Source organism: Pteropus vampyrus, unplaced genomic scaffold (assembly GCF_000151845.1).
Source record: "Pteropus vampyrus isolate Shadow unplaced genomic scaffold, Pvam_2.0 Scaffold276, whole genome shotgun sequence".
Lineage (NCBI taxonomy): Eukaryota > Metazoa > Chordata > Mammalia > Chiroptera > Pteropodidae > Pteropus > Pteropus vampyrus.
In genome coordinates this window covers 672703-697628 of record NW_011889057.1, presented here as the reverse complement: position 1 = coordinate 697628, position 24926 = coordinate 672703, and the positions used below count along the sequence as shown (strand labels likewise).

At 44.5% G+C, this 24926-nt stretch overlaps 1 protein-coding gene, 1 long non-coding RNA gene and 1 pseudogene across 6 annotated transcripts; 2 read left to right on the top strand and 1 right to left on the bottom strand.

Moving 5' to 3' along the window:
* Positions 1–1982: 1982 nt before the first annotated feature.
* TIMELESS (timeless circadian regulator) lies at positions 1983–24367 on the bottom strand. Of its 5 annotated transcripts, XM_011375659.2 has the most exons (31): positions 24249–24359; positions 16111–16148; positions 13647–13750; positions 13308–13470; positions 13011–13164; positions 12778–12892; positions 12614–12676; positions 12249–12350; positions 11904–12059; positions 11528–11661; positions 11235–11322; positions 10773–10949; positions 10225–10442; positions 9879–9982; positions 9566–9735; positions 8378–8512; positions 8125–8276; positions 7364–7461; positions 7160–7280; positions 6854–7055; positions 6447–6592; positions 5722–5807; positions 5514–5631; positions 5342–5424; positions 4968–5110; positions 4595–4772; positions 4447–4515; positions 4202–4320; positions 3031–3256; positions 2797–2901; positions 1994–2656 (listed from the first exon to the last, which is right to left on the bottom strand). In XM_011375659.2, the coding sequence occupies exons 4-31, from the start codon at positions 13402–13404 to the stop codon at positions 2583–2585; spliced, it is 3633 nt and encodes a 1210-aa protein (XP_011373961.1). In that variant the 5' UTR covers positions 13405–13470; positions 13647–13750; positions 16111–16148; positions 24249–24359; the 3' UTR covers positions 1994–2582. The 5 variants fall into 5 exon arrangements, with proteins under 5 accessions (XP_011373964.1, XP_011373960.1, XP_011373961.1 ...); XM_011375660.2 differs by lacking the exon at positions 16111–16148 and having other exon boundaries at positions 24249–24357; XM_011375661.2 differs by lacking the exon at positions 13647–13750 and having other exon boundaries at positions 24249–24346.
* Positions 7419–14990, top strand: LOC105302572. The gene is made up of 3 exons (XR_896825.2): positions 7419–7545; positions 12437–12438; positions 14979–14990. It is a non-coding gene; the product is annotated as an uncharacterized LOC105302572 (long non-coding RNA).
* Positions 18286–18401, top strand: LOC111729739 (annotated as a pseudogene).
* Positions 24368–24926: the final 559 nt, after the last annotated feature.

Below are 24926 nucleotides of genomic sequence, written 5' to 3'. Positions count from 1 at the left end.
TGCCAGGCCTATGAGATCCTGGATAGAGAGGCCATGTGGATGAAGCCAGGCAGGAACTTTAGAAGCCTGGTCCAGCAGAACCAGGAGTCTGCAGAGGCTGTCTAAAATCCCAGGGACAAGATAACACCAGGGCCTTCAAGGGGTTCCATTTGAAATGGCAGCCATTGGGTGTAACATGTAGCAATAAAAGATCAAATTGGAGTGGCAGTTAGCAAATTGTTTCATTCGTCTGTCCCCGCCAGGCTTCTGTACCTTTTAGGTTAGGTCCCGTGAAATGGGAAATAAAACCCAATTGATTCTACTTGGCCTCTCCCATTCCCAGGTCACCAGGAACTTCCTCTGCTTTGCTTTCTACTTAAATTTGAGAACTCCAGACTGCCATTTAGTGAGATGAGAGCCTTTCTAGTAGGTTGTTCCACTCCCAGTGCTATCTAATGAGAGAGGAACAAAGGAAATGGCTGCTTGCCTCTATGATCAGCAAGGGACCCGAATGTGGAAAATATTTTCACATTTGTACTGTGGTGTTCTGCTCAGACATCCCTTCTAGAAAACATAAATGAGAAGTCTATTTGGCTTCTACTCCTTAGGCTCTACAGTCACTCTCTCCAGATTGCTCTGAGCCAATGACTGGTGGAGGGTGCTAGGGCCAGCCCACACCTGCTAGATACGAGACTCCTCAATCAAGTACGTAATCTTTGCTCGGGTTCACTACCAGCCTGGCCAAGATTTTGAGAGCAGCACTGTGATTTTTCCCTTTCTCCTTTCATAGGGGTCTGACCATCATCATGGTCTACAGACTTTCCCAAGCCACCCTGCTCTCTCACCTCTTTGTCCTTCAAAGGCATCTCCCCCAATAAATCTCTTGCACTTTGAATCCCACCTAGGCCTCTTCTTCCTGGAAGACCTGAAGTGACATGTACTGACTGATAAGAGCCTGTTCAATTATCAGACACTCCTTCATAGCATGAGTTTTCTTTCGGCAGTATCTATCTCTCTCTCCCACATTCTCATTCTAGTTCAAAACAGAGATCCAGGGAGACCAAAAGTGAGAAAAATCAGATGGCTGTGATTCAAATATAAATAGCTTTTTATTCCTCTTCCTATTTAAAAATTTCAAATGTACAAGCTAAATAAATGAAAAAGGATAACAATACTTCTTGTGCCTATTATGGTAAATGGTCTACATTTGATAAGAAAAACTAGAAGAAACTGGGGTTGGAAGGTCAGGGCCCCTTTTGGGGAATTTTTTTGAAAAGGCAGCCACTGGGGACAGCAAGACACAACAAAGGAGCAGCACAGACTGAATCATGGTGGGTCAGCAGAAAGAGCCCTGCTGGAAAGAAGCAATGCTCAGGTTGGGAAGTGGGGAAAGGCTTGGGACAAAGAGACACCAGGACTGGTCAGAGCTAGGAAGTGTCTCAGCCCTTGGAAACTTCGATTACCCTGGACATAGCTTCACATGTTTAATTCAATACCAAACACAAATCAAATACATTCATGTTACCTTTAGAGGCTGTGGAAGGAAAAAAAAAAAAAAAAACAAGTCAGAGAAACAAGAGAGTCCAAACGTATCTTTTACCTGATCTGAATGGCTTTTTCTGAATCTCACCTTTACCCTACCTCAGCTGGAACCAGAGAGCCAGAAAGCTGATGGTTTCCATGAAGAGGGAAGGACATGACAATTGAAATACCTACCCATCTCCTTCTTGCCTAGAGTTTGTTCTCCTCTCTGCCCCATGCTAACAAACTGGCCCTTTCTCCCTTTGTGGCTCCTGTTTCTTCCTGCTGCATACCTCTCGTCACCCTAAAGATTTATCTTAGACAAAGGATCTCGAGGTAAGACTGTTTTTCTGTGTCTTCTGGAGGGAAATGAGGAGAAAAGGGAAGGCTGATGGTCATTTGTAACTTAATAGTTAAAAGTTCTCCTTCCAAGAACATAGCAGGCAAAGGGCTGGGGTACTTGAACAGATTGGCAAGTCAGATCAACACTGGCAACTTTTAATTTTATATGTTTAATTCAGTAACAAACACAAACCAAACACATTCCTTATTTGGAAGGTACTGCATGCATTCCCAACCCAACCTCAAATGCAGGAATTGGGCTCGATTTGATGTCTAGGAGGTGACCATAGGAAAGATAATGAGGATGGGACTATCTAGTATGCCTTCTAAAAATGGTGTACCCCTACTCATTGTTACAAAGCTCCCCATCTGGTGCTTTGACTCACTTCTAGCAGAAAGTCAAAAGGAACGGACCAAGAGGAGTTCAAAGTGCTTTCTATATTTCACTCACTTCTCTCATTTGCTAAGGGGTACTAATAACTCAAAGAAATGGTTCTTAGAAGAATTGGAGTAAGTCTCCTGAGAGCTACTGAAGCATATTAATAAAACTGGGAAAAGCAAGAAGTGACTGAAGAGGAGTCCAACACTGTTGCCTGAACTTCCTAAATCCATGGGGAAACCCAGGGCTCTACTGCTTCTGTCCAGTCAAGAGGAGTTTCTGGGTCCTGCATGACTCTTCCAGCTGTTTTAAACTCACCACCTAAAAACAAGTCTATCTCTACCCTTAGGCTTCTGACTCTTCAGTCATTCTCATCTTCATCCTCAATCTGAAACCGTTTCTTCTTTTGGACTTCTGGAGCTCCCAGCTCTGATGCTGTGAGAATGACATGGGTGAGAAGACAGAAAATATCTAAATATGTTTAAGAGGAAGGAGGAGGTAGCGTTTATCTTTAGGATTGAAGAGAGGAGTGCCAGAGGTTACAAGAAAGACCAGGTTCCAATCAGATTCCCTACCTTTGCTCCTACCCTCATCTTCCTCCTGTTCCTCATCGCTGTCCAGAAGTTGTCGCTTCTTGGGTGCTGCTTTCAGCTGCTCCTTCCCACCATCAGTCCCTTCCTCTGAAATGACCATAAGATGCATAAAATTAAAAAACTGGGTCCTCATATTCTCAAAATACTCTATCAGCCTCTAGACCAACATAGCTGGTACACAGTAAGTACTCTATAGATAAGTGGTCCTGCTATTACCCTCTGGGGACACCAGGCCTGCTTTCTTTTTTCGGGCTAACAGGAGGGCCCTCAGGGCTTGCGCTCGGTGTTCCTTTTGGTGCTCTTCCTTGGGGACTTGCTCTCCAGGGACTTTAGGGTCTAGCCCTGGCTGAAGCTTTTCCCCTTCTTCTGGTTGACTCAAAGAAGCTGCTAGCTTCCGGAGCTTGGTGGGACTCAGTTTGGCTGGAATTCGCCAGAAGGTTTCCTACAGGGGCAGAGAAGTTGAAAATGAGCAATGGGAAAGGACCAGCCTCTAGTTCACCAAATTCTGATATTATTCATTGAATAAATAAGACCCTGCATTGGTAAAGATCCACAATGGATGTGAACTCTACTTTCTACTTATTTATCCCATATATGCCCAAAGTCTAGCACAGTGCCTACCACATTAAGAGGTTCTTGATAAATTCAGTTGTTAATTGAATAAATGAATCGTGGGGATCCAAAAAGGTGACTCAGATATAAACCCTGATCTCAAGAACTCACAATCTAAAGGGAGAAAGAATCAATATAGTTTAACACCATAGGATTTGGGCCTATCCAGGGAATGAACAAATCCCAGCGGCCAAAGTAATTACTTTCATTTCAGGGGTTGAAAGTGAGAGGGACTGCTTCTCTGAAAGTGACAACTGAATTAACTCTTGAAGGCTAGGTGGAGGTTCATCAGGAAGATGGGCGATGTGTGTGTTGCCTTGTGTATGGTTGGAGCCTTCCAGGAGAGGGACTGGCATGATCAACTGTTTGGAGGTACGAAAAAGCCTACTACTTGGTGGATGGAAAGTAGTCCAGGACGGCTATGGTATAAGGTAGGTGTGTGTGGGTGGTGTGGCCGTAAGGCTGCAAAGATTAGCCAAGGACAGGCGCACCACTTGGAGGCTCTGAAATTTCGTACTGCAAACAGTAGGGAACCATCAAGAGCTCTGGACAGAAAAGTGATGATATCGAAAACTGTATTTTAGAAAGATAACTCAGGAGGCAGCATGGAAAATGGACTTAGGGGAAGGGGAGATTGGAGGACTAGCAGAACAGCTGCTGCAGGAGTATAAGTGATGACAGGAAAAGAGAAGGATAGAGACGGCAATTGCAATGATATGTATTTTTAAATGGCACCAACAAGCCAAGGTTGACACTGTAACTGGTGATTATTTACCTGTCCAGTGGCGGGAGGCCGAACCCCTAGCTTGCGCAATAGCTGCTGAAACTGTTCACTTTCCATTGCTTCCTCATTTTCTTCTGTCAGTGGTACCAATGGAACTGCCTGGGAGCAGCCTAGAACAGGGTCCATAGTCACAAATGGTGAAGATGTGAAGAAAGAACTGGTCCTCTATCTCATGACCAGGTTTCCAGCAGCTTGCAGAACCCTAGTCTTCCTGAAATCATCATTCACCCACTCACCATCCTCTTCCCGATCATCTGCTACTCGAATCAGGCAGTTCTGGAGCCACAGGAGCGGAGCAGAAAAGCCTAAGGGAAGAAGGGAAACTTATAATTGACCTGTACACCCAACTCCACCTGAGACACATCTCCCAGTCCAAGTCCTCACCTTCCTGATGCAGGCTTTGCCCAAGGTTTTCAGTTGAAAGGACTGAGCTATCCTGAGGAGCTTCTTCTGCTTCTGAGCCCTTCTCTTTGTCTTCATCCTCTTCACTCTCGTCTGGCAGATTCTCCTCTTCTTCCGGCTCTTCCTGGCAAAAATCTTTCAGGGACTCTTCTCTGTTAGGCTAAAATTCAATGGGGGTGGAAATGAAAAAAGGAGACAAGATGAAGATCTAAGTAGAGTTCTCTGGTTCCTGATCGCCCCACTGGAGGGTTCTAGTCAGAACAGCCTAAAGCAGGAAGAATCTAGGTGGGCTACTTCTAAGGAGCACGTCAAGGGGTGTGGGTCCACGCCAGCAGAGCCAGGGGAAGACTGTTACCAAGCTTGAGGGTGCCAACTTCTTCCTGCGTTTTTTGTATAGCTCCCGCCGCTCAGCCACCAGCCCCAGAGCCAGCAGTTTGTCCACTATTCGGGCCCGCGAGCGTTTGGCTGTAATATTCTTCATGATATGACCCAGGACATCTGTAAGGAGGAAAAGTGTGACTACCCAAGAGCAGCAGGGGAAGAGGAAGTGAAGGAAATCAGAAGTCTTTGGAAAGAGGCTAGCTCAATTCACTCAAAAATGACACCATGAATATATTAAGTGGATAGAAGAGATGGGATAAGTGTCTTTCTTGGGAACAGAATGTAGCGGAAAGAAATGGACAACTGGGCTCTCATTTTGGAGGTTCCTTGAGCTTCCACTTCACTTACCATCTGAGTCCTGGAACTCCTCGAAAAGCCGCTGCAGCTCCAGCTCTTGATCTTCTGTCCACAGTACGATATGGGTTCCTTTCCTATAGAGGGAAGTGTCAATGGAAGAGGGAGCCGAGGCACTGAACACAGGGCTCCCCTTCTCAGTTCCCTCCAGAGCATATGTCTCTACCTTTGGAAGTCCTTGACACTGTCAGCCAGTCCCAGCCGTACCAGATGGTGGATGACCTGCTTGCGTGTTCGAGGAACAGTATTCAGGTGTGCCAAGATGATGTCTACCACATCCTCACCTGAGTTGGAGGAGGAGTGAGGCAGTAAAGACGGGTCTTGGAGCTCAGGCTGCCCTCCTCAAAAACTCTTCAGATCTCAAGGCATCATACCTTCCACATCCTTATGGGTAAGGTACAGTTCCTGAAGCTGGGCCTCCTCCTCTGGGCTCCACATAGGGGGTTTGCGACTAGAAGATCTAAACGGGGAAAGAGGAAGGGAAGCAGATAGGCTGTTGGCCCAGAAAGGAGACCAAAGGTCCTCTCTGGTCAGTTCTTAAAAAAAAAAGGAAAGACAAGAGAGCCAGCAATCTTCATACCGCAAAGGTACCAGCCAGCAGAAACCTAACTGCTGTGCTACCTTCCCCTCATTCTCCTCCCACTTAAGAATCTAAAAGTCAAACTAAGAGATTTTCCAGGTTGGGCCTATGGAACCTGACACTGCAGGGACTGAGAGCATCATGGGAAAAAGAGAAGTGTGAAAGGAGAGGAGCTGAGATACTAAGGGAAAGAAGCCAAACATTTCCATGAATCCTTATGGTTCCCCAGCACATTCTGGGACATGGCATATACAGATTCTCCCTGTAAGGGCCGCCCCACTCCCAACTGACTCCCCCAGTGAGGGCTGCAGAAGCAGAAGGAAACCAGAGTACACAGGAGATTTAGGCTCCAGTCCCGTTCCTCTCTTGGGTGACCTTAGGTAAAGGTTTCACCCTCACGGCTTGTTTTCTCATCTATGAAAGGGAAAGAAAGGTTATACTAACTGATCCATAAGCTCTTTCAGCTGTGACACTCTATGTCATCCAACCCTACTGCCCATCCCTCCCCATCAACCTCACCCGCTGTCCAGGGAGCCATAGCCCTCGGTCATCTCTCGAACCACAGTTGTGTTCTTCCAGAACAGCAGCTCCACAAAGGCTTTTTGGTTGACTGCAGCCAATGCAAAGAACTTGCCCAGGATATATTTGGCAAAAGTCACTAGCTCCTGTGTGAGAGAGGCGGCTGTGAGGCCTCGAGCCTAACTGTATACACAAACCTGGCCCTCTAAGTATTTTTTCTACACTTATTCCTAGCTGCCCCTTCACACTTAGACTCTCTCTATCCTTCCCCACGCAGCTCCCTCAACCTGTCTGCCTACCTCCTCACCATTCTCTCATCTCTCAGTGCCTTCTACCTCCTGAAGACTGTCCTTTTACCCCAGAACTCCCCTATGCCTCCAGACCCCCATTCCTTAGTATCGCCTCACTTTGTAGGCCCCAGAGGAGGGGTCGCTAAGCAGACGATTGAAGAGGCAGAAGAGTGAGAGCTGGTAAAGCAGGGCTTCCATTTTGAGGTCATGGGCCAGCCGGTGCAGCATCTTGACAATGCAGTGATTAGTGTGGGCACTATTCTGCTGGTAGCTCCGCAGCAGCAGCACGTAGGCTCGGATGACAGTTGAGCTGGCAAAGCTGCATCCAGGTGGAGAGGGAGAGGATGTCAGCATAGGACACTGCTCATCCTCAGAGCCCCGTGATCTTTACCCTGGAACCAACTCAGGACTCTCTACCCATACCGTTTCAGGTAGTCCAGAAAGTTAAACTCTTTCTCTGACACCTGGACCACTTGCAATTCTTCTTCTTCCTCTTCTTCTTCCTCTTCCTCCTCTGCCCCTTGTTCCTCTGTCCCTTGCTGCCCTACAGGAAGAGTGAGGATTACCAGGTCTCTGGTGCTAGAGAAGAGCTAGAAGGAGAGGGATGTGAAGGAAACAGAGACTCACGGGGAAGCGGGGCACAGAGGATTTGTTTTAGCAGCTGGATCTCTTCCTCTGGGGAAATGTCTTGAGAGCCAAATATATCTCCTTCTGGCCACACCTCCCTGGACCACAGAGAGAAAAAAAGGCTTCAACCAGAGGGAATCTGAGTTGTAGTTTAAAGTGGGAGATTGAATTTAGACTTGTCAGTCTTACCTCAAAGATGAAACAAAGACTCTAGGGAAAACTTCCTTCATAAGCCATATTGCAATGAATATCATATAAGAACAAAATGCAAACAATCTAAAGGACTAACATGTGGTTAAAAAAATGTACATATTCAAACAATGGTATTTTAAAGCCATTAACAATTATAGAAATATATCTGATGAGAAATGATGCTCATGATATATTGAGAAATGAAAAAATACTATAAATCAGTATGTGTAATATTTCATTTTTGTAAAAGAAAAAATATATGATATGTCTATAAATAACAGGAAAAACTCTGGATGATAACTCATCAAAATGTTGGCTATCTTTGGCTCATAGAATTATCTTTTTTTTTTTCTTCAATTAAATGTGCTGTTTTTGTTTTATCAAACAGTAAAATCTCCCAATAAACCAATCAAAATTCCGCAGGACTCAGTACGCAGCACAGAGTCCCAGGGCTTCTGATTGGACTTCTCTCTTTTGAAAATCGAGACCCCTGTACACAGTGAAAGCCTCTCCTTACCCCCAAAAGCCCAGGAGCTGGATCCAGGAGAATGGATGGGCAGAGGTCTTACCGGGCAGACCTAAGGAGGGTCAGGGCCTGTGGGGCCTGATCAGCCAGCAGACAGTCTTGGATGCGCACCATGGCTTCTGCCCGCTGCTCTTCTACTGGCACCTCTGAGGCCGCATCAAAGGGAACCATGGAGTCTAAACTAAGCTCAGGATCCTAGAAAGGAATTAAGGCTATGGGAACAGGGAGGAGGGAAACGCAGACAGCCACTCCAGAGCACTACCCTCAAGAAAAACAGAGTTTCTATAACTACCTACCTGGGCACAGCATTGTAGCTGCTCAGCCAGTGATGGCCACACAGCCTCCAGTTCCCCTAGGCTGTATGGGGCATTACCAGAAGCAATGGGCTGATCTAGGGCCTTCTTTTTCTTCTTTCTCTTCTTTCGTTTGTTCTACGGAAAAAGAATTGTTAGGATGGCAGGAGAGCTAAGGCCTTTTCCCCATCAATGTCTTCTATTAATTAATTAGACATCTGAATTAATTAGACATTCACAGAGTGACCAGTATGTGCTACTCAAAAGCAACAGGGAAGCAACAATGAACAGCCTATCTCCTTGCCCTTGAAGAGCTTGTAGTCTGTGGGAGAGACAGGTAAATTATACTTCAGCATGGATAAGACCTAGAATGTGGCTAAGCATGAAATACAGGGCAAAACACTGAAATAGCACTTGACTCATTTCTTGGGGTTAGAGATTTGTGAAATGCAAAGCACTACATAAATATAGCCTACCATTTTTTACTCTGAAAAGCGGAAGAGTGAGAGCCAATACCCCTGCCCTGATCAACTTGCGTAAAAATACCTTTTAGGAAAGTCTCATTGATACTGCTACCCCTTTCAAGTCTAGTGCTGACTGAGTTTTAAGCTGTAGCAAATAGAATTATAGGAAAATTTTTACAGAGCAGAGCCACTGTATCCCCAGGATATAAATTCTTTAAGTTGTTTTTTCTTATGCCAGACTTCTCATTTATTATTTCACTTCAGGCTCATGGATAGATATTACAACCAACTCTAAGAATCTGGAGACTGACATGAGCAGCTTGAGTTATTCTAACAGTAACTAATACAGGACGAGATCTCAAACCTTCTTATTTTCCACTTAAGGCTCTTTCCATCTCACTACTGTGTTTCAGATGTATAACCAGGAAATACCACAGCGTAACTACTAAATTCTAAAACTATGAACCTCCAGAGTTTATGTGTTTAGCACGTAGTAGGTGTTCAATAAATGTTTCCTAAATGAATTAAGATATTATTGGTCTTTCAGGAATTAATCTAAAGAAAGAAGGAAATTATAGTAGACCCCTATCAGCAACAAACCTCTTGCCCTCTTAGTTCAGAGCAGTTCTGACATATTGGCTGAAGCTACAGATAATGGGAAGAGACAGAGCCCTAGTCCTCCACCCTTCTCGCCCAGCTCTTTCTAAATCCTGGGGCTGCCCAGCACCTGCACCACCATGTTCCCCCGGCTCCGACAGAACCGCTCCAACATCTTGAGGAAGAGGTGGGTGGTCTCCACCAGGTCACGAAGGAAAGAGTGGGGCTGGCATCTCTCATCAAACTTTCGAAACAGTGCCAGGAATAGTTCTCGATACTCCATCACATAGAAAATATTGTCTGGAAATGTGGAAAAGAAAGGATTGGAAGTACTGGTCTGAAAAGTTTGGGCAAAGGATTTGGTTGAAGTTGAGACTGGGAAGAGTGTGATGCTAGTCAAGAGATGGAGATGGCCGGGATCAGAGACCAAGCTAGGGTCTTACTCTTGATGATGCGGCTGCTCTCCCTCACAGCCTCATCTGGGGACATATCCATCTCATTCACTGTGGCCAGCAGCTCCTGATAGGCCTTCAGAGCCAGGTGCATCCTGCGAGATGAGGGAAAGAGAACAATTTAGGACACAGGTTCATGGAAATAGTACCACCCTTCTGTATCCGCTCTCCCCTCCAAATAGTGCCATCAACAAAAGAATGACCCAACCAGTTCTTGCCCCCTAGCCTGGCCACCTTAACCCTGAAACAGAAAACAAAGTACCATCCAGAATTCAGGCATTCAAATTCCTAGCGTGGTCAAGATGCCCAATCTGACTCCAATTCTCATCCCACTCACCGGCGTGCCCAGGAGGCAGCTTCCTTACGATCAGTCAGCATCATCTCATAGTAGTTTGTGAGGTTCTGCTCAATGAAGTGGAAGGTACGAACACTGAGGGTCTCAGAGACCAGGCCTGGCCGGAAGGAGGCAGCTCGGTTGAAGGCCATGAAGAAAGCCAAGGCCCACATGTAGTAAGTCTCATCATGCTGCTGAGCTTTCTCCCGAAGCAGGTTATCCTAACGTCCAGGAAAAAAAGACCATTCCGTGACCTCAGGCTTCCAATTTCCTCCTGTCCTATGATGATGGGGTGGACCCTGGATGCCACTGTAACAATATTCTGGGATTATTACACAATTTTCAACCCTCTTGTCTCTTGTTCTCTCCACATTCCTTTCCCCCTCCTCTAGGGTGATTTTCCCTAGAGGCACCATCTCTCAGGGGCACCCTACACCCTTCCCACCTACTAGTCCACACTTCAGAGTCAGCCTCCCACAGGCTCCTCCCCAGGTTGCCTTTCTTACCCTGGCCCCATCACCTCTCTACTCCATCTTTCCTTAGGCTCTCACCTTCACTGAGCCCATGAGCCGGTTATAACAGTTCTCCAGGAACTCAGAGCAGAAGTCTCTGAGGAAGAGTCTCACATTGAGGGCTGAACGGCGCTGAATGGACAGTTCCCGGGCAACCTGGCGACGTTTAGGCACCCTCCGGGGCTGCTTTCCCAAATCTGAACTGTAGTTTTGGAGCTGGGGGTGTGGGTTGGGGATTAGAATTACTCCTAACCCCGCCCCCCTTGCAGCTCTTTCCACCTCCTGGTTTCTGTAGTTTTCTCAGAAGCAATTTTTAGAATGTTCTCTCCCTCTGGTGCTAAGTGAAGACAGAGGTAAAGACAATAATGCCAGAGGCTCTACTATTGTCTCCAACTCTGTAAGCTCTGAAACAGGGAATCTTTACTTCTAGAGATGCTCACCCTTCCTAGGTACCCCAACTCCACAACACGGAGTTCCCAACCCAGATGGGGGCATACTCACATTGTGGAGACCTTTGTGAAAGATGAGGTCCCTCTCTCCAATGGATTTCAACCCCTGGACAACGTAGGAACCCCCAAATCGAGAATGCCTACCGTGAAGTGGGGAAAAAAAAGTCCAGGGGGATTTCTCAATTCTCTGGAAGCTTTATCCCCATTTTCTTTCATCAGCATGTCAAAGCATGTTATAACTGCAAAATGCTATCCAGTCACCATTGTCTTAGAAGTTGGCCCAAGCCCTCAGTATTCCATAGCGAAAGAATGGAAACGTGGCTGGAACAGCTCCCTGCCACCCACCTATTGCCTCGCTGAAGGGCTCGAGTCCTCTTTTCCGCCATCTCTCGCTGGCGCAACACCTCCAGTTCTGCCACATCTGTGCTCCGCTCATGAGCTACACGTCCTTGTCCTACTCTAGCCAGCTGCTCAGGGGTCTAGATTTGGAACAAGGAGGGAAGAGTCAGAAGGATAGTTATTCCTTATTCTGAGTTCACTCTATTTGGGACAGAAAGAGTGAACAAAATAAGACTGTTGATGGGACCCCATAATCATGACATTGGCTACTTTGTCAGCCACCTTTCCACAGAGAATTCAGCCATTATCGTAAGAACAATTCTGGCCACAGAGCAGAAAAGTACGTGGATGAAGGGATCAGGACAATAGGCCAGGGCCTCACCTGGTCACGAAACATAAGGGAGATGATCTCTAGCACATGTAGGCTCCACTGCTGCTCAGCAGGCGAGCTGGCCAAGAAGAGGAGCAGGTCGTCCAGGCCACTGAGGTGAATTGCCCAGAGAAGCTGGTCATGGACACTGGCATCATCATCAATCCTCTGAGCAGTGAGTGGTGAGGGTAAAAAGAGAGGTCAGTCAGTTCCACTGCCCTGCCTTGAGGTTTTCCAATTCATTCCTTGACCAAAGATCCACCCTGCGCCCTGCGACTTGTCAGAGGATGGAAAAGTGAAAAAAGGCAGCTTGACCTAACCAAGCACAAGAACTCAGACAATCCAAGACCTTCTCACCTTCTCCTGATCAAGGTCAGCAGGGACGTGGAGAATATTTCTGACCAGCAGCAGGATCCGCTCAATCAGCAAGTTGTCTTCCTCTTGCCGTTCCTCCCAGCCCTAGTCAGAAGGAGAGTTAGAGGAAGAGAGTCCCTGTGGAAGGCAGGAGGCATCTACCCTGGCTGTGAGACCAAGGCACAGAGGAGGAGTAGGATTGAAAAAAAGAAAAGACTTCAAGCAGCCCCAAGGCAGTCAGGCAATGGATCGGATTATGTATCTCCAAACTCAGCCTGTCCTGACAACGACAGAGCCTGGGGCTCTACCCAGAGGAGGAGCAAGGAACTAACTGTCCTTGGGGTCTTGGAAAGTAGAGACTCACTTACCAGCTGCAACAGCTCATACAAGGTTTCACTGAGGACTCCAAAAGGCTTCTCACTGGCAAAGGCCTATGAAAAAGGAGAATATATCTTAAGTAGTGCTAGCCCCCACCTTCTCCTTCCCTACTGCCCCCAAATTCTTCCCTAGGGACTCTGAAGAAAAACCTCACCTCTTTGTAGGCCTGCAAGTAAGCTAGCACCTGAAGAAAATGGTGCCGGAAGCTAGGCTCCTTGGGCACACTGCCAAAACAAAGCAAGGCAGGTTGTGTCAAGTTCACCATCAGCCTGGGGAGTCAATGAAGGAGAAAGAGGTTATTAAGTTTCCTCACCAGGCACAAACATCAAAATCTATCAGCTCAAAAACCAAACACAGACAGCGAAAGTTAAAAAGCTGGGAGCCAACCTGATAACAGCATCAAAGAGAGGCTTGTCCTGGTGGTGTTGGGTAAGGATGGGCAGGAGGTCACTCTGCAGGATCTGCGCTGCCCCCAGCTGCTGTCGTACATCTCGCGTCTCATCCTCATGCCTCAAGTAGCGGATCAAATCCTTCACACTCTCTTCAGGGACAGAATAAATACATGAAACCTTGGAAGAAGCTCCACCCAGGCCCATATGGTTTTCATACCCATGGCTTGAAAAATTCAACAGATCTCCTCGACTCCAGCAAATTTTTTACCTGTTTTCTCAAAAAGGTACTCACCTAAGCAATCTGGTTCCTTGTGGTAGGTGTCGCCTTCCAAGTACCCAAGGGCACTACATGTGGCCAGAAGTTCACAATTCATCATGAACAAGTCCATACATCAGTGGACCAGCCAATAGAGAGGTAAGGCAGGTGGAGACAGGAGAGACAGAAATGACATGGCCTGCAGAGACAGGGAGAGATAACAAATGTAGGCTCCTCTCATGAAAGAGAGAGGGGAACAAAGCAGGACCCTAATGTTCAGATTATTCTGAACAAGATCGTTAGATGCTCCACCTTTGTCAGAACCAAAAGTGCTGCTCCCAAGTCCCAGGGAAAGCTTTAAGTTAAGGCTTCTACCTGATCGAAACCGAAGAGGCTCCAAGCCTAAGGATTAAGCCCCTGCCCGTGCTCTAACTTGGGTCTGACACTGTAGAAATAGCCTGTTCCAGAGTCAAGACAACCTAGTAGAAAGAAAGGTCAGTGAGAGAAAGGCATCAACTTTCACCCAGAAGGGTGAGTGAAAGAGCTCTGCAGCCTTTTGGACGAAGGGGGCAGAGCATGAGCTTCCCTCTCTCTTAAAATTGCCAGACCCAGTGCCCCTCCACCTCCCACAGCCTTTCTACATCCACTGTTACAGCTCTATGTACCACAAGAATTAAGAAAATTCAGCTTTCACCATACACTGATTCCACTTAGGATCTGATCTACCCTAGGAGCCTGGAGGCTTCTGAGGCACTCTCCTCCCTAAAGTTACTCTTAAGTTTTGGTAATCTTTGTAGAAGCCAGCGTCTAACAGAATGGGTGAGAAAAAGAGGTAAATAGGAACTGGTTAAATTCCCAGAACCATCTTCCTTTTCTGAAGCATACCACCTTCTCATTAAGATTCCTAAATCCTCATCAGATAATCAAGTAAGCACAGCTCCAGAACCTTGGATGTTTTGGAACCTAACAATAATAACACAGACGCACACGAACACATTATATTCACTAACCTGTTCCCGTGGAAAATCGGGAATATCCATCGATCCCGTCCCCTTGGCATAGTCAGCCATGCTATTCTCAGCTGTGGCAGCTTCCTCTAAAAGACCTGTTCCACACCTACCTCTAGCCCCTGATTCCACCCTGGTTCCACCCCCCAGGAAATGGGTAATGTCCAAAGGACTAAGGTGTAATGCCTGATGTTATCTCCTGGCTTTGATGTAACTGGTCTACTTCTCTAAGCTGCCTGCTCTCCCTTTACCCCCACCCGCTGCCAATCTACTTTCTGACCCCTCAGTACAACAAGAGTGAGCTAGTAAAACACTCACTGAAAAACCAGGAAGACTAAAGGGAGACTTCCCTTCGCTGCCCTTTCTCATGGGACTTGCAGATCCCAGGACGGGGGTGACCTCTGACTCTCTTCAAAGATACATTCACCTTTTTCAGACTACTAGTGTGTATACATATGCATTCTCTCTCTCTCTCTCTCTCTCTCTCTCTCTCTCTCTCTCTCTCTCACACACACACACACACACACACACACACACTGAAGGGCTTCTGTGTCTGCACCCTCCAAGTGGCAGCCTAAGAAGCTGACAAAAACAGAAAGCAGAGCTGGCTATAAAGATGCTGAATTTGCACAACTTTGAAATAAGCCACAGCATCACACTGTGCCATTAAAAAGGGTGAAATGATAAAGTCTTCTAATAGCAGAGAGAAAGCCATGTCTGGAAGGGTCCCTGACATTCTCCCAGCTTCCCTCCTCTATAGCAGACTAATTCTAAGTAAACATTAAATATTTGTAAAATTGACCCCAACAGAGCACTCAAACCTCTGTCTTCAACCCGTCACTTTACCTGAAAGGCAAAAATAAGAGTTGGCAACAGCTACCTGTTACCTGGCTACCAAAATAAGTAGGGGAGGGAAAAGCAGATAAGGAAGAAGCCATCCTTGCAGATGTGGAAAGGGAAGAGGTTCTGTAAGAGACCCAAGACTTCAAGTTCTAATCCCCTGCAATTTTGACAAAACCAGAGAGCAACAGAAAAAGCAGAAGAAATGAGTCAGACAACCTATTGTAAAGCTCGCAGGCCAGGGGTCATGAGGCAGGCTGGCAGTCTTGTGCCTACTCATTACCACTTGAATAAATAAACTCTCAACAGGAGTTTCAGCCTTCCCTGGTGGAAACACAGTTAAAACATCAGCCGGGGACAGAAAACTTGCAGTTCACTAAAAGTTACTCATCTAGTCTGTCTGGCCTCACCTTCTTCTCCTTATATTTATAAGATAAGACTTATAATTTAATTATCTGTGTTATATATACTTCACACACCCCCATCCAACTCATCATTCTTAGATCCACAGCTTGGTTGCCTCCTCTGGCTATCTCCCCCGCCCCGCCCCCACCCAAGGAACATAAACATACATGTTCCAAGACACAGAGCCCCCGCATGCTCTCCAAACCTTTGCTCAGTTTATTCCCTCCTTCTGTACGGTCTGCCCTTCCTTAAATCTGAAAGTTCTAAGCCTGTCTGACCTTCAAAATCCAGCCCAAATGCCACTCTTCCATGAAGCTTTTCCTGATCACCTACAAAGCAGGACAGGATTTGATGGCACACATCACTCTATATGTACTTCCACCTCCAGCACTGAATTACTTTACACTATAATTACCCCGAATACATCTTTCCTCTTCTACTAAATATTGTCTTATGCATTTCTGAATGCATTGAATTCTTTCATATGAGACACATCCAGTAAAAACTCGTAAATGCAACCTGGCGTAATAGAAAGAACAGTACAATGGTCAGAAGGTGGGATCAGAGTCCCAGCTTCATTTGCCTACCTGTCTATTCTTCACCAAGTCAGTCTTGGGTTCCTCATCTGAAAAACAGGGGAAAGGATATTGTAGCAGCCATGGAGGTGTCCGCTCAGATTTCTCTTCAAGAAAGAGGTTGCCATTCAGCTGCCAAGAATGTGGCTAACTGACAGCACCTCCAGGATCGACCTCAGTCCTATTCTTCCTTGACAGCCCCCAGGTAATGACAAAGCACAGGGGTATATATATAAGGCCTAGTCATTTCTGTCCAGCAAGGACTCCTCTATCAGGCAATTCTTTCTTACTTTAGAGTTTCCCATTGGCTGAGACTGTCAGATCTGCCTTGTGGCTTGAGGCTCTCCTTGCCCCCAGTCCTGCTCTCCCCTCAATCTATCACAGGCACACTCCTCAATGAACCTCTTGCATCCCTAACTCCATCTCAGTGTCTGCTCCCTGGAGGACCTGAACTGATAAATACCTACCCTACCTCCCTTACATGGTTATTGTACTGTGAGAATCTAATTAAGTTACATAAAAGTGCATTCTAAATTGGGATGGATACTACAAAATTAAAAATCAGTGGTTCTCATGCTTTATAATTTCATGTACCAGTATATATCCCTCCAAACTGGGGAAACCATCTTATCATGACTGATAATAGGGATATTAAAAAAAAAAATGCTTTTAAAAAAACCCACTAATATCTATTAACACCATGTTTCCCAAAATAGTTTAATATAAAAAAGCATATATGATATAATCTTATTTATGTCCTATCCTTCAACGTACATAAACAAATCTTTATGAAAAACTCCCTACATTGCCTTTATTTTTCTCACTTCACTTCAGAATGATAGAAATGTTATTATAGACTAGTACTGTCCCTCTGACTGGCACTTAGGAATCACTGATTTATATATTCATATACTATTTATATAATAGGAGTCAGCCCAAAAAAGGGAGGCTCCATGATGATATTTCGTTTTGTTTATTGCTGCATTCCTCAATGCCTAGAATAGATCTGGATATATAGAGAATAGGGCATAGAGAGAGCATATACATATTTGCTGAATGAATTAATTTTGAATCAAGAGAGTCATACATTTTGAACCAGTAAACCCATTTCAGGGACTATAACCCAAGAAAATAATCAAAAAAAGAAAGAAAATCATTTGTACAAAAGCAAAAATACCTCTTCCTGGTGCACTCTAGTTTAAAAAAGGCTTTCATAGCATTATTATACTTTGAGTCTCGCAACAGTCCTAAGTGATAGACACAATCACTTCCATTTTACAGATGAAGAAACAGGCTCAGGGAGAGAATAAACACCCCATTAAGATGTTTTTAGATGAGTTATCTTTAATGGTAAAGACTTGGAGACAACCCAGATATCCCGAATTTGGAGAACAGCTAGGAAAACTTTGGAATGTCAATAAACAAAATAACATATAGAAACTATGCAAACTAAAATTCAAAAGCCTATACTAAAAAAAGGCACATAAGGTAGAATGTTCACAGCAACCACATAAAAACGTGAATGATCCGAAGCAGATGAGGGATCTCAGAAATTACTTGTAAAGATGATATACGGAAGAGGCATAGAAACTACACAAATTGACTAATTTTAAACCAGGCTGTAGTCAGAGCCTCGACCGTGCTATGGGAACCTGCCTGATCAGCCATAAGTCCAGACAAACGAGGAACCTACACAACAAAGGAAAATTCCTGCAGAGATTACTAACAAGTATTTACCCACACATTTAATGTTTACCCAGACCTTTAACACTGCATATCTGTATCATGAAGGGAAAACAGGAAAACAAAGACTTTAAGCTGTGATTTTCATAAAAACTAAGAATCAGATATAAACCGACTTCCTCAAACACTTGGAGTCTCATTCTCTGACTGAGAGGAGACCATGCTCTGTCTATGGAGCGTTATTCCTTCTTTAACAAACTTTCCCTTTGTCTCTAACTCTGGCTCATGCTTGAATTCTTTCCTGCATGGAATCAAGGACCCTCCCTCTCTTGGTGTAGGACTTGAGTCTCCACTTGGGGAGATTTGCCCCATCCTGCATCAAAAATACATCTTGTATTTAAAAATAAAAGCATTCAGGACGTGGTTCCACAGGGTAGTGGTTAGCACGTCTGCTTTACACACAGAAGGTTCTGGGTTCAGGTTCCACTGGAGCCACGGTCCATGGTCTACAGCCATGCCACCCTGAACAAGCCCAAGGTCTGATCTTGGAAGCTAAGCAGGGTCGAGCCTGGATAGTACTTGGATAGGAGACCACCTAGGAAGACCAGGTGTTGTAGGCATAAATAATAATAAAAAATAATAAAAGAAAATTTAAAACATTCACTATTTTTCATTCTTTTGGTGAAATGGTACTTTTCAATAAAAATAGCAAAGGTAGCCACTGCTGTTTTCCCAAATTCTCCCTCCTATCCCCTTTCCTAGCCCAAAGGTCTCCTTTCCAACTCTCCTTCAGAAATAATGAAGCAGGTGGGCTGGGGAACTGAGAGTTATTGTTCAGTGCTTGTATCCACAGAGATGCAGAAACTTCTCTCAAAGCCTACAGTCTCCTTTGGTCTCCTTCCCTAGCTGTTAGTCTTTGTGTTTTTTATCTCCCACAGTAAATGAGTTTTGAAACAGCCCAAACTCTTATATTGCTGTGAACATCAAAGGTTAACCCAGAGAGACAGACAAGAGAGTGACGATCTCACTATAGTCACCTCCACCAACTTCTTTCCTCCTACAAAGAGTGAAAAGGAAAAGCCACATGTGCTATTTCCAGACAACAGGACACAACAGATACATATAAGCCTATAATTTCTCTGTTCCATTCAGAGAATTTTATTCCACCTCCTGAGTTTTCTACTTTGAAAAGAATTCCCCCTAAGCCGCCTCTTTCACTCATGAAGCAAAACAGGAAAACCAAGAACCAAGAAAAAAGAAATGTTCTTTTATTATTTTTTTCACTGATAAACTCCTGGATAGGTTTGGTTTTGTTTTAAAATACAGACTGTTGTAATGTAGTAATTCTTAAACTTCTGGATTTCATGAGTAGGTCTTTATTTATTTAGAGACTCACATAAGGTTCCAACTTTAAATTTTGTGACTTAAAGACACTTACCCCACCCCCCAACCCCCGCAAAAAAAAGTCCTTCCCCCACCTCATATATTGCTGGTAGGACTGTAAAAAGGTGCAGCTGTAGGAAATAGTTTAGCAGTTCCTCAAAACGTTAAAGAGTATTCGCATGACCCACAATTCCATTCTTAGGTATATATCTGAGAGAAATGAAAAGTGCATCCACACAAAAACTTGTACATGAGTATTTATAGCAGCACTATCTATAAGTCAAAACGTGAGAAAACAAATGTCCATCACCTGATGAACAGATAAACAATAAGTGGCATAGCTATACAATGGAATATTATTTGACAATAAAAAGAAATGGAGTACTGATATATGCTACGACATGGATAAAACTTGAAGATTATGTTCAGTAAAAGAAGCCAGATACAAAAGGTCACATATTGTATGACTCCATTTATATGACGTGTACAAAATAAGCAAATCCACAGATATAGAAAGTAGATTAGTGGTTGTCAGAGACTAGAGGAAAGAGGAGATGGGAATCACTGCTAGTAGGTATGTACGGGGTTTCTTTTTGGGATGATGAAAATATTCTAATATTAGATAGTGGGTAATGGTTGTAAAACTATGAATTGCATACTTTAAAAGGGTGAATTTCATGGTATGTAAATTATGTCAATCTAGCTGTTATAAAAACCACCCCACACAATTGTTATATGTTCTATTTTCACTATTTAAACACTCAAAAAACTTAGGACAAAATCTCAGGATAAAGTATAGTCTTTTAAATTTGATTAATTTGATTTTAAGAAGAAACTAATTACACTGTATTTTCACATTTCATCATAGAGATGAGAACTTTGTCAAACATCTTAGACCCAGCAGATACAGACATTTAAAAGGGATGTTAGTTACTTTTTCCACTCAACTAAGTAGTTCAGATGAAGCAATATTCATCTGAAATTAACACTCACAGGCCTCAAAATTCAAGAACCAAAGGAAACAAAGGATAAAATATCAAATATATTTGCAATTCAAAAGAGGAAATTCACTTCTTGAAAACAAAATAAAACCAAACAAAAAACTGCCCCAAACGAACCCTGTTTGAAGAACCAGCTTTGAGAATCACTAGTATGAACAAAATGACATTTGGCATTTGAATTAGTTCTGTCCAGTGCTAAGCTGGTGATCTTGATCATGTGGCTTAACCTAACCCTGTTCCCTTACCTGAGAAAGTAAATGCGGAAGTTTAAATGACATTATGGCAAGCAGTGCTGCTCAAAGTATGGTCTGCGAACCATTGCTGGTCCACATAGTTAGCAGTCTGTATCAAGATAAGTACAGAAACAAAGCATAAGCTTTTAGAATATCTCATAGCAATTTAACAGTGTTTGTTGAATCTGATAATAAAACCTATATTCTATATGGTTTTTTCATACAGAAAATTAGAAAAGTTATTTTTCTAGTAATGTTGTGCAGGTGCAGTGGGGGTATAAAAAAATTAGTTGCAGAAATAAAACCCACATAATATAGAAGAAACAATGTAAAAGACAATACATGCTCTAAGTGATATTGGGGGAAAAAAATTCTGAAAAACTAGGGTTCTATTCAGAATATGGTGGCCAAGGAGGTTTTGTCAGAGGAAGTGTGATTAGAACTGGACCTTGCGAAGGCTACATAGGATTCAGGCAGCTGAGAGGTGTGGTATTTAGGCAGAGAGCTGCCAGAGCAAAAGCAGAGGCAGTCACTATGAAGGGATGAGTCTAAAAGGAAAGTAATAGGAAGTGGAGCTTGAATCAGCTTTATGGGAAAATCTTGTCTTATCTATCAATTCAAGGATTTAGAACATAAGCCAAGGAGCTATTCACTGCAGATTTCTGAGCTGAAAAACAAAATGATCAAACTGGAGTCCCACAAAGCAGGATCACATAGCCTACTGTTGTATCACTACACATCACTCTCTTTGTGGTCTCGACCTTTTTCCTTTCACTGTACTCACCCTGCGAAAGATCCCAGCCTCAGACCAATGCAACCATCTGCTTTCTAGACTCTTGGACTTAAATCCTGACTCAGTTATGCTGGAGCAAACCAAACAATCCTGCATAGTGATATACAACTAATATTTAGTTTCCAACCAGAGCAGGGTCCTCAAATCTTTTTAGTGTCCCTGGTCCCCTCCCTCTTCCCTTTCCCAAAGAACAGCTGTTTCTAACTTTTTGCTGTTATCCTCACGCCTCTTTACTGCTTCCCACACCTCACCTAGCGTCTCTGCCCCCTTCCTCTTAGGAACAACTGAGGTCATTAAACATGACCTTGACTCTTTCCACCCAAGCCTAAAAATATATATATTTCAAATGCCAGCCCTGACTTCTTTGCTTCTAATCTAAGCCCTCCATTTGTAACTGATCAATCACTTTCTGTCCCTTAGTTGGGTATTCCCCATTTCTCATTTGTTTCCAGTCTTCTCTTTATGCCAGCCCTACACCCATGAGTTGCTCAAAGTTCTTCCATGTTAGGGAGGAAAAACCTAACAAAACAAAACCTTTCCTTGATCCCACGTTGGCTGTTCCTCTTCTCCTAAGTGCTGATGTCTCTTAGTTCTCTTAAACACTCTACACAGCTTCTTTGGGAAAACTCATCCACTCCCACGTCTTCAACTACCATCTCTGAACCGTTGGCCAGCAAATCTGTATCTCTTGCCCCTCTAACCTCTTGTGATGCCTATCTGACGTTCCACTAATAAAACAACATTGTCTATCTTTATGTCTCACAGATATCTCTCACACAATATGTCTAAAACTGAACATCTTCCCCCCAAGTTTGTCTCCATTTCAATTTGGACCTCTCAGGGACTGATATTACCTACTCAGTTATTCACAAAAGAAATCTAGGCGTCCCCTAGGTACCTCAGGTCATTCACTAGAGCTAATTCTATTTGATTACGCTCTCCTGTCTGGCCCCTGCCCATCCCCATTGCCACTGCCTTAGTTCAGGTCCTGGGTGTCCCTTGCTTAGGTTATTCAACTGCTTCTTAACCTCTTTCCCTGCCTCAAGTCTTGTTCTCTTAACTCTATCCAAAATATGGTTACCAGAGCCGGCCATATAACCACCCTGCCTAAATCTCAATGGATACATATGAACCTTCATAGTGATTATCTCTGGGGAGACCTGGTGGGGGGATGGGGTGGAGGGGTAGTATAGGGTAGAAGAAATATTTCTTTCACTTTAGTATAACTTAAATTACCATTGGCATGCACTACTATACAAAACTAAAGTTTCGGTGGATCCCAATGCCTACAATATAAAGCCCTTAATGATCTGCCTGCTCTTAAGCTTCCATCTCAAGATAGCCCTGTCTGGAATGCCCTTCTCTCATCCACCTAGAGTCTATCCAATTATCTTTTAAGACTACCCAAATGGTACTTCCTCCTGATTTCTCCATAAAGAAGTGACCTCTCTCTCCCTGGTGTGTGGACAGATTTCCATCATGGCATTTACAGCTCATGTTGCACATAATGCTTAAATAGATTGCTTAAAATGTCTGTCCCCCTCCATTAGTCTTAAATTCCTTGAGGGCAGGAATTGTTACTTATTCACCACTGACTTTTCAGACTAGTTACCGAATCAAAATTTATGGGGGGGGGTGGGGGGGTGGAGATAAGTGTGTTTTGAAAATGTGTGATTCTAACTCAATTCCCTGTTAACAAATTACACTAAAATATAAACTCCTCAGCTAAGTAATCATTGCGATAAGCACAAGGTAGATGCTCAACATAGGGTTTCTAAACGGAACTGAAGTAGAAAAGTCTCGAAGTTGAAGGAGGAAAGGTTGGGGCCGAAGATGTGGAGGCATCAGGACATCTCAGGATGGTGTGAGAAACTGTGGAAGGAGATAAGCTCACTCAAGAGCTCTGAGAGAGGTAAGGTAAGGAAGTCAGGTAGACTACTTTGTCATCCAGTAACTGCAGATTCATTTACATGTGTTTTCCCTTCCAGACTGTGAGTTCCAGACTGTGAGGGCAGGAACTCTGACCTAATCATCTCTGTCCACTGGGCACTGAGCACAATGCACCATACATGTTAGGAGCTCAATATAAGGTTCCTGTGCCACAGATAATGGAAGTACAGTACTTCAAGGACACAAAGAAGTGACTACTTTGGCCTTAGGAGGGCTGGAAATACAGATTTTCAGAGGAACAAGTGAGCTCAGTCCTGAAAGAGAAGTGGCCAGAACTTCTAGTAGAAGAAACAGCAGGCACTCGGGCATGAAAGAGCACAATGCAGATACACCCTTTCCATGTGGCTGTAAGTTAAGTTCATAAATCAGGAAAAATTTTAGAGAGTTTTAAAAAATGAGGCTGAGGGTCAGGGCCAGACTATGAAAGGCCATGGACGCCCACCTACGGATTTAAGCCTGACTGTGGGTGGCCCAAAAGGAGTTTCAAATTTAATCTGAAATGGCCAGATTGATTTTATTTATAAAGATAACTCATGGCAGCATGAAAGACAGAGTAAAGAGAGACTCAAGGGCGGAAGCTTAAATGGTGGCTGATGGTCCGGCTAACAAACCCATGCGAAGGCTGTATTCTCCTTAAGACTTATACCAGAGGGAAAGGAAGAAAAGGAATGAAAAATCGTTCTATAAAAACCCGAGATTTAAGCCATGCGACCTGTGAATTCTGACAACTGCTGACCACTAAGCTGCAACCTGTTTCCTCAGGTCTGAACTGGATGGGGGCGTTCTGAAGTGGAAATGCCCTGGAATTTTCTGTTCTACTTCAGGGGTTCTAAGCCCCTTCCCATCACAGCCCGACCCTCGCGCGAAGACCAAACTGTGCGGAGTGGCGTGGGAAGGAGGGAAAGTCTCCGGTGAGAACCGAACGCCATGGCACTCACTTAGGGTGCAGCACGGTGGGGAATTGCGCGTGCGCACCCAAAGTGCGCGCCCCGCCCCTCCTGCCTTTAAACTCAGTGGCGGGAAAGAAGACCCAGCATCTCCCGAGTGCCCCGCAGCTCTGCAGGGATGCAGTCCACTCAGAGCTCTCTCATCCACACATTCACTCACCCGCTCCCCGCCGGTCCTCAGGATCCCCGAGAAGGCAGCGGTCCCCCCACCCGCGGCTGCAGCTTTTCCCGCCACCAGATTGGGAGGGACCAGTCGCCTCCTGGTTGCGGGGCGGGGCGGGGCGAACCGGGCTGGTCCATGTGACCTCGAGCAGGCGGGGTGGTAGTTGTGATAAAGTAAGGAAAAGGGGAGCTGTCACAAGTACTGTTTTATCTGAGTCCATCTCCTACATTGAGCCAAAAATCACAACGCAATGAATTTTTTGCTGACTTAAGGTAATAGGAATCAAAACCCAATTAGGAGTGAATTTACAAACATTCTTCCCCTTCTCCTAGTCAAGTGGATTATTCCAAAGTCTTACAGGGTTGGTTAGAAAAGTTAGGCTTTATTTGGGAAGAAGTGCGGAATTGAGCTACAGGGAAGAGTGGTCTTTTGCGGGGCGGGGGTGTCTGTCATACTGGAAGTATAGGTTTAAAGCTTGCGAAGTATGCAGGAGGCTCCTAAAAGGAAGAGATCGACAATAAATATTCATTGATCAGTTGAGGATCTCCTCTGGCCTGTGCTGAGATGAGTGTATTTTGCCAACAACAAAAGAAGATAGGGCTCGATTGAATAATTATCTCCTGAATTATTAAGTATTTGAATAGAAGGAATCAATTTCTGGGATAGGAGAAGAGT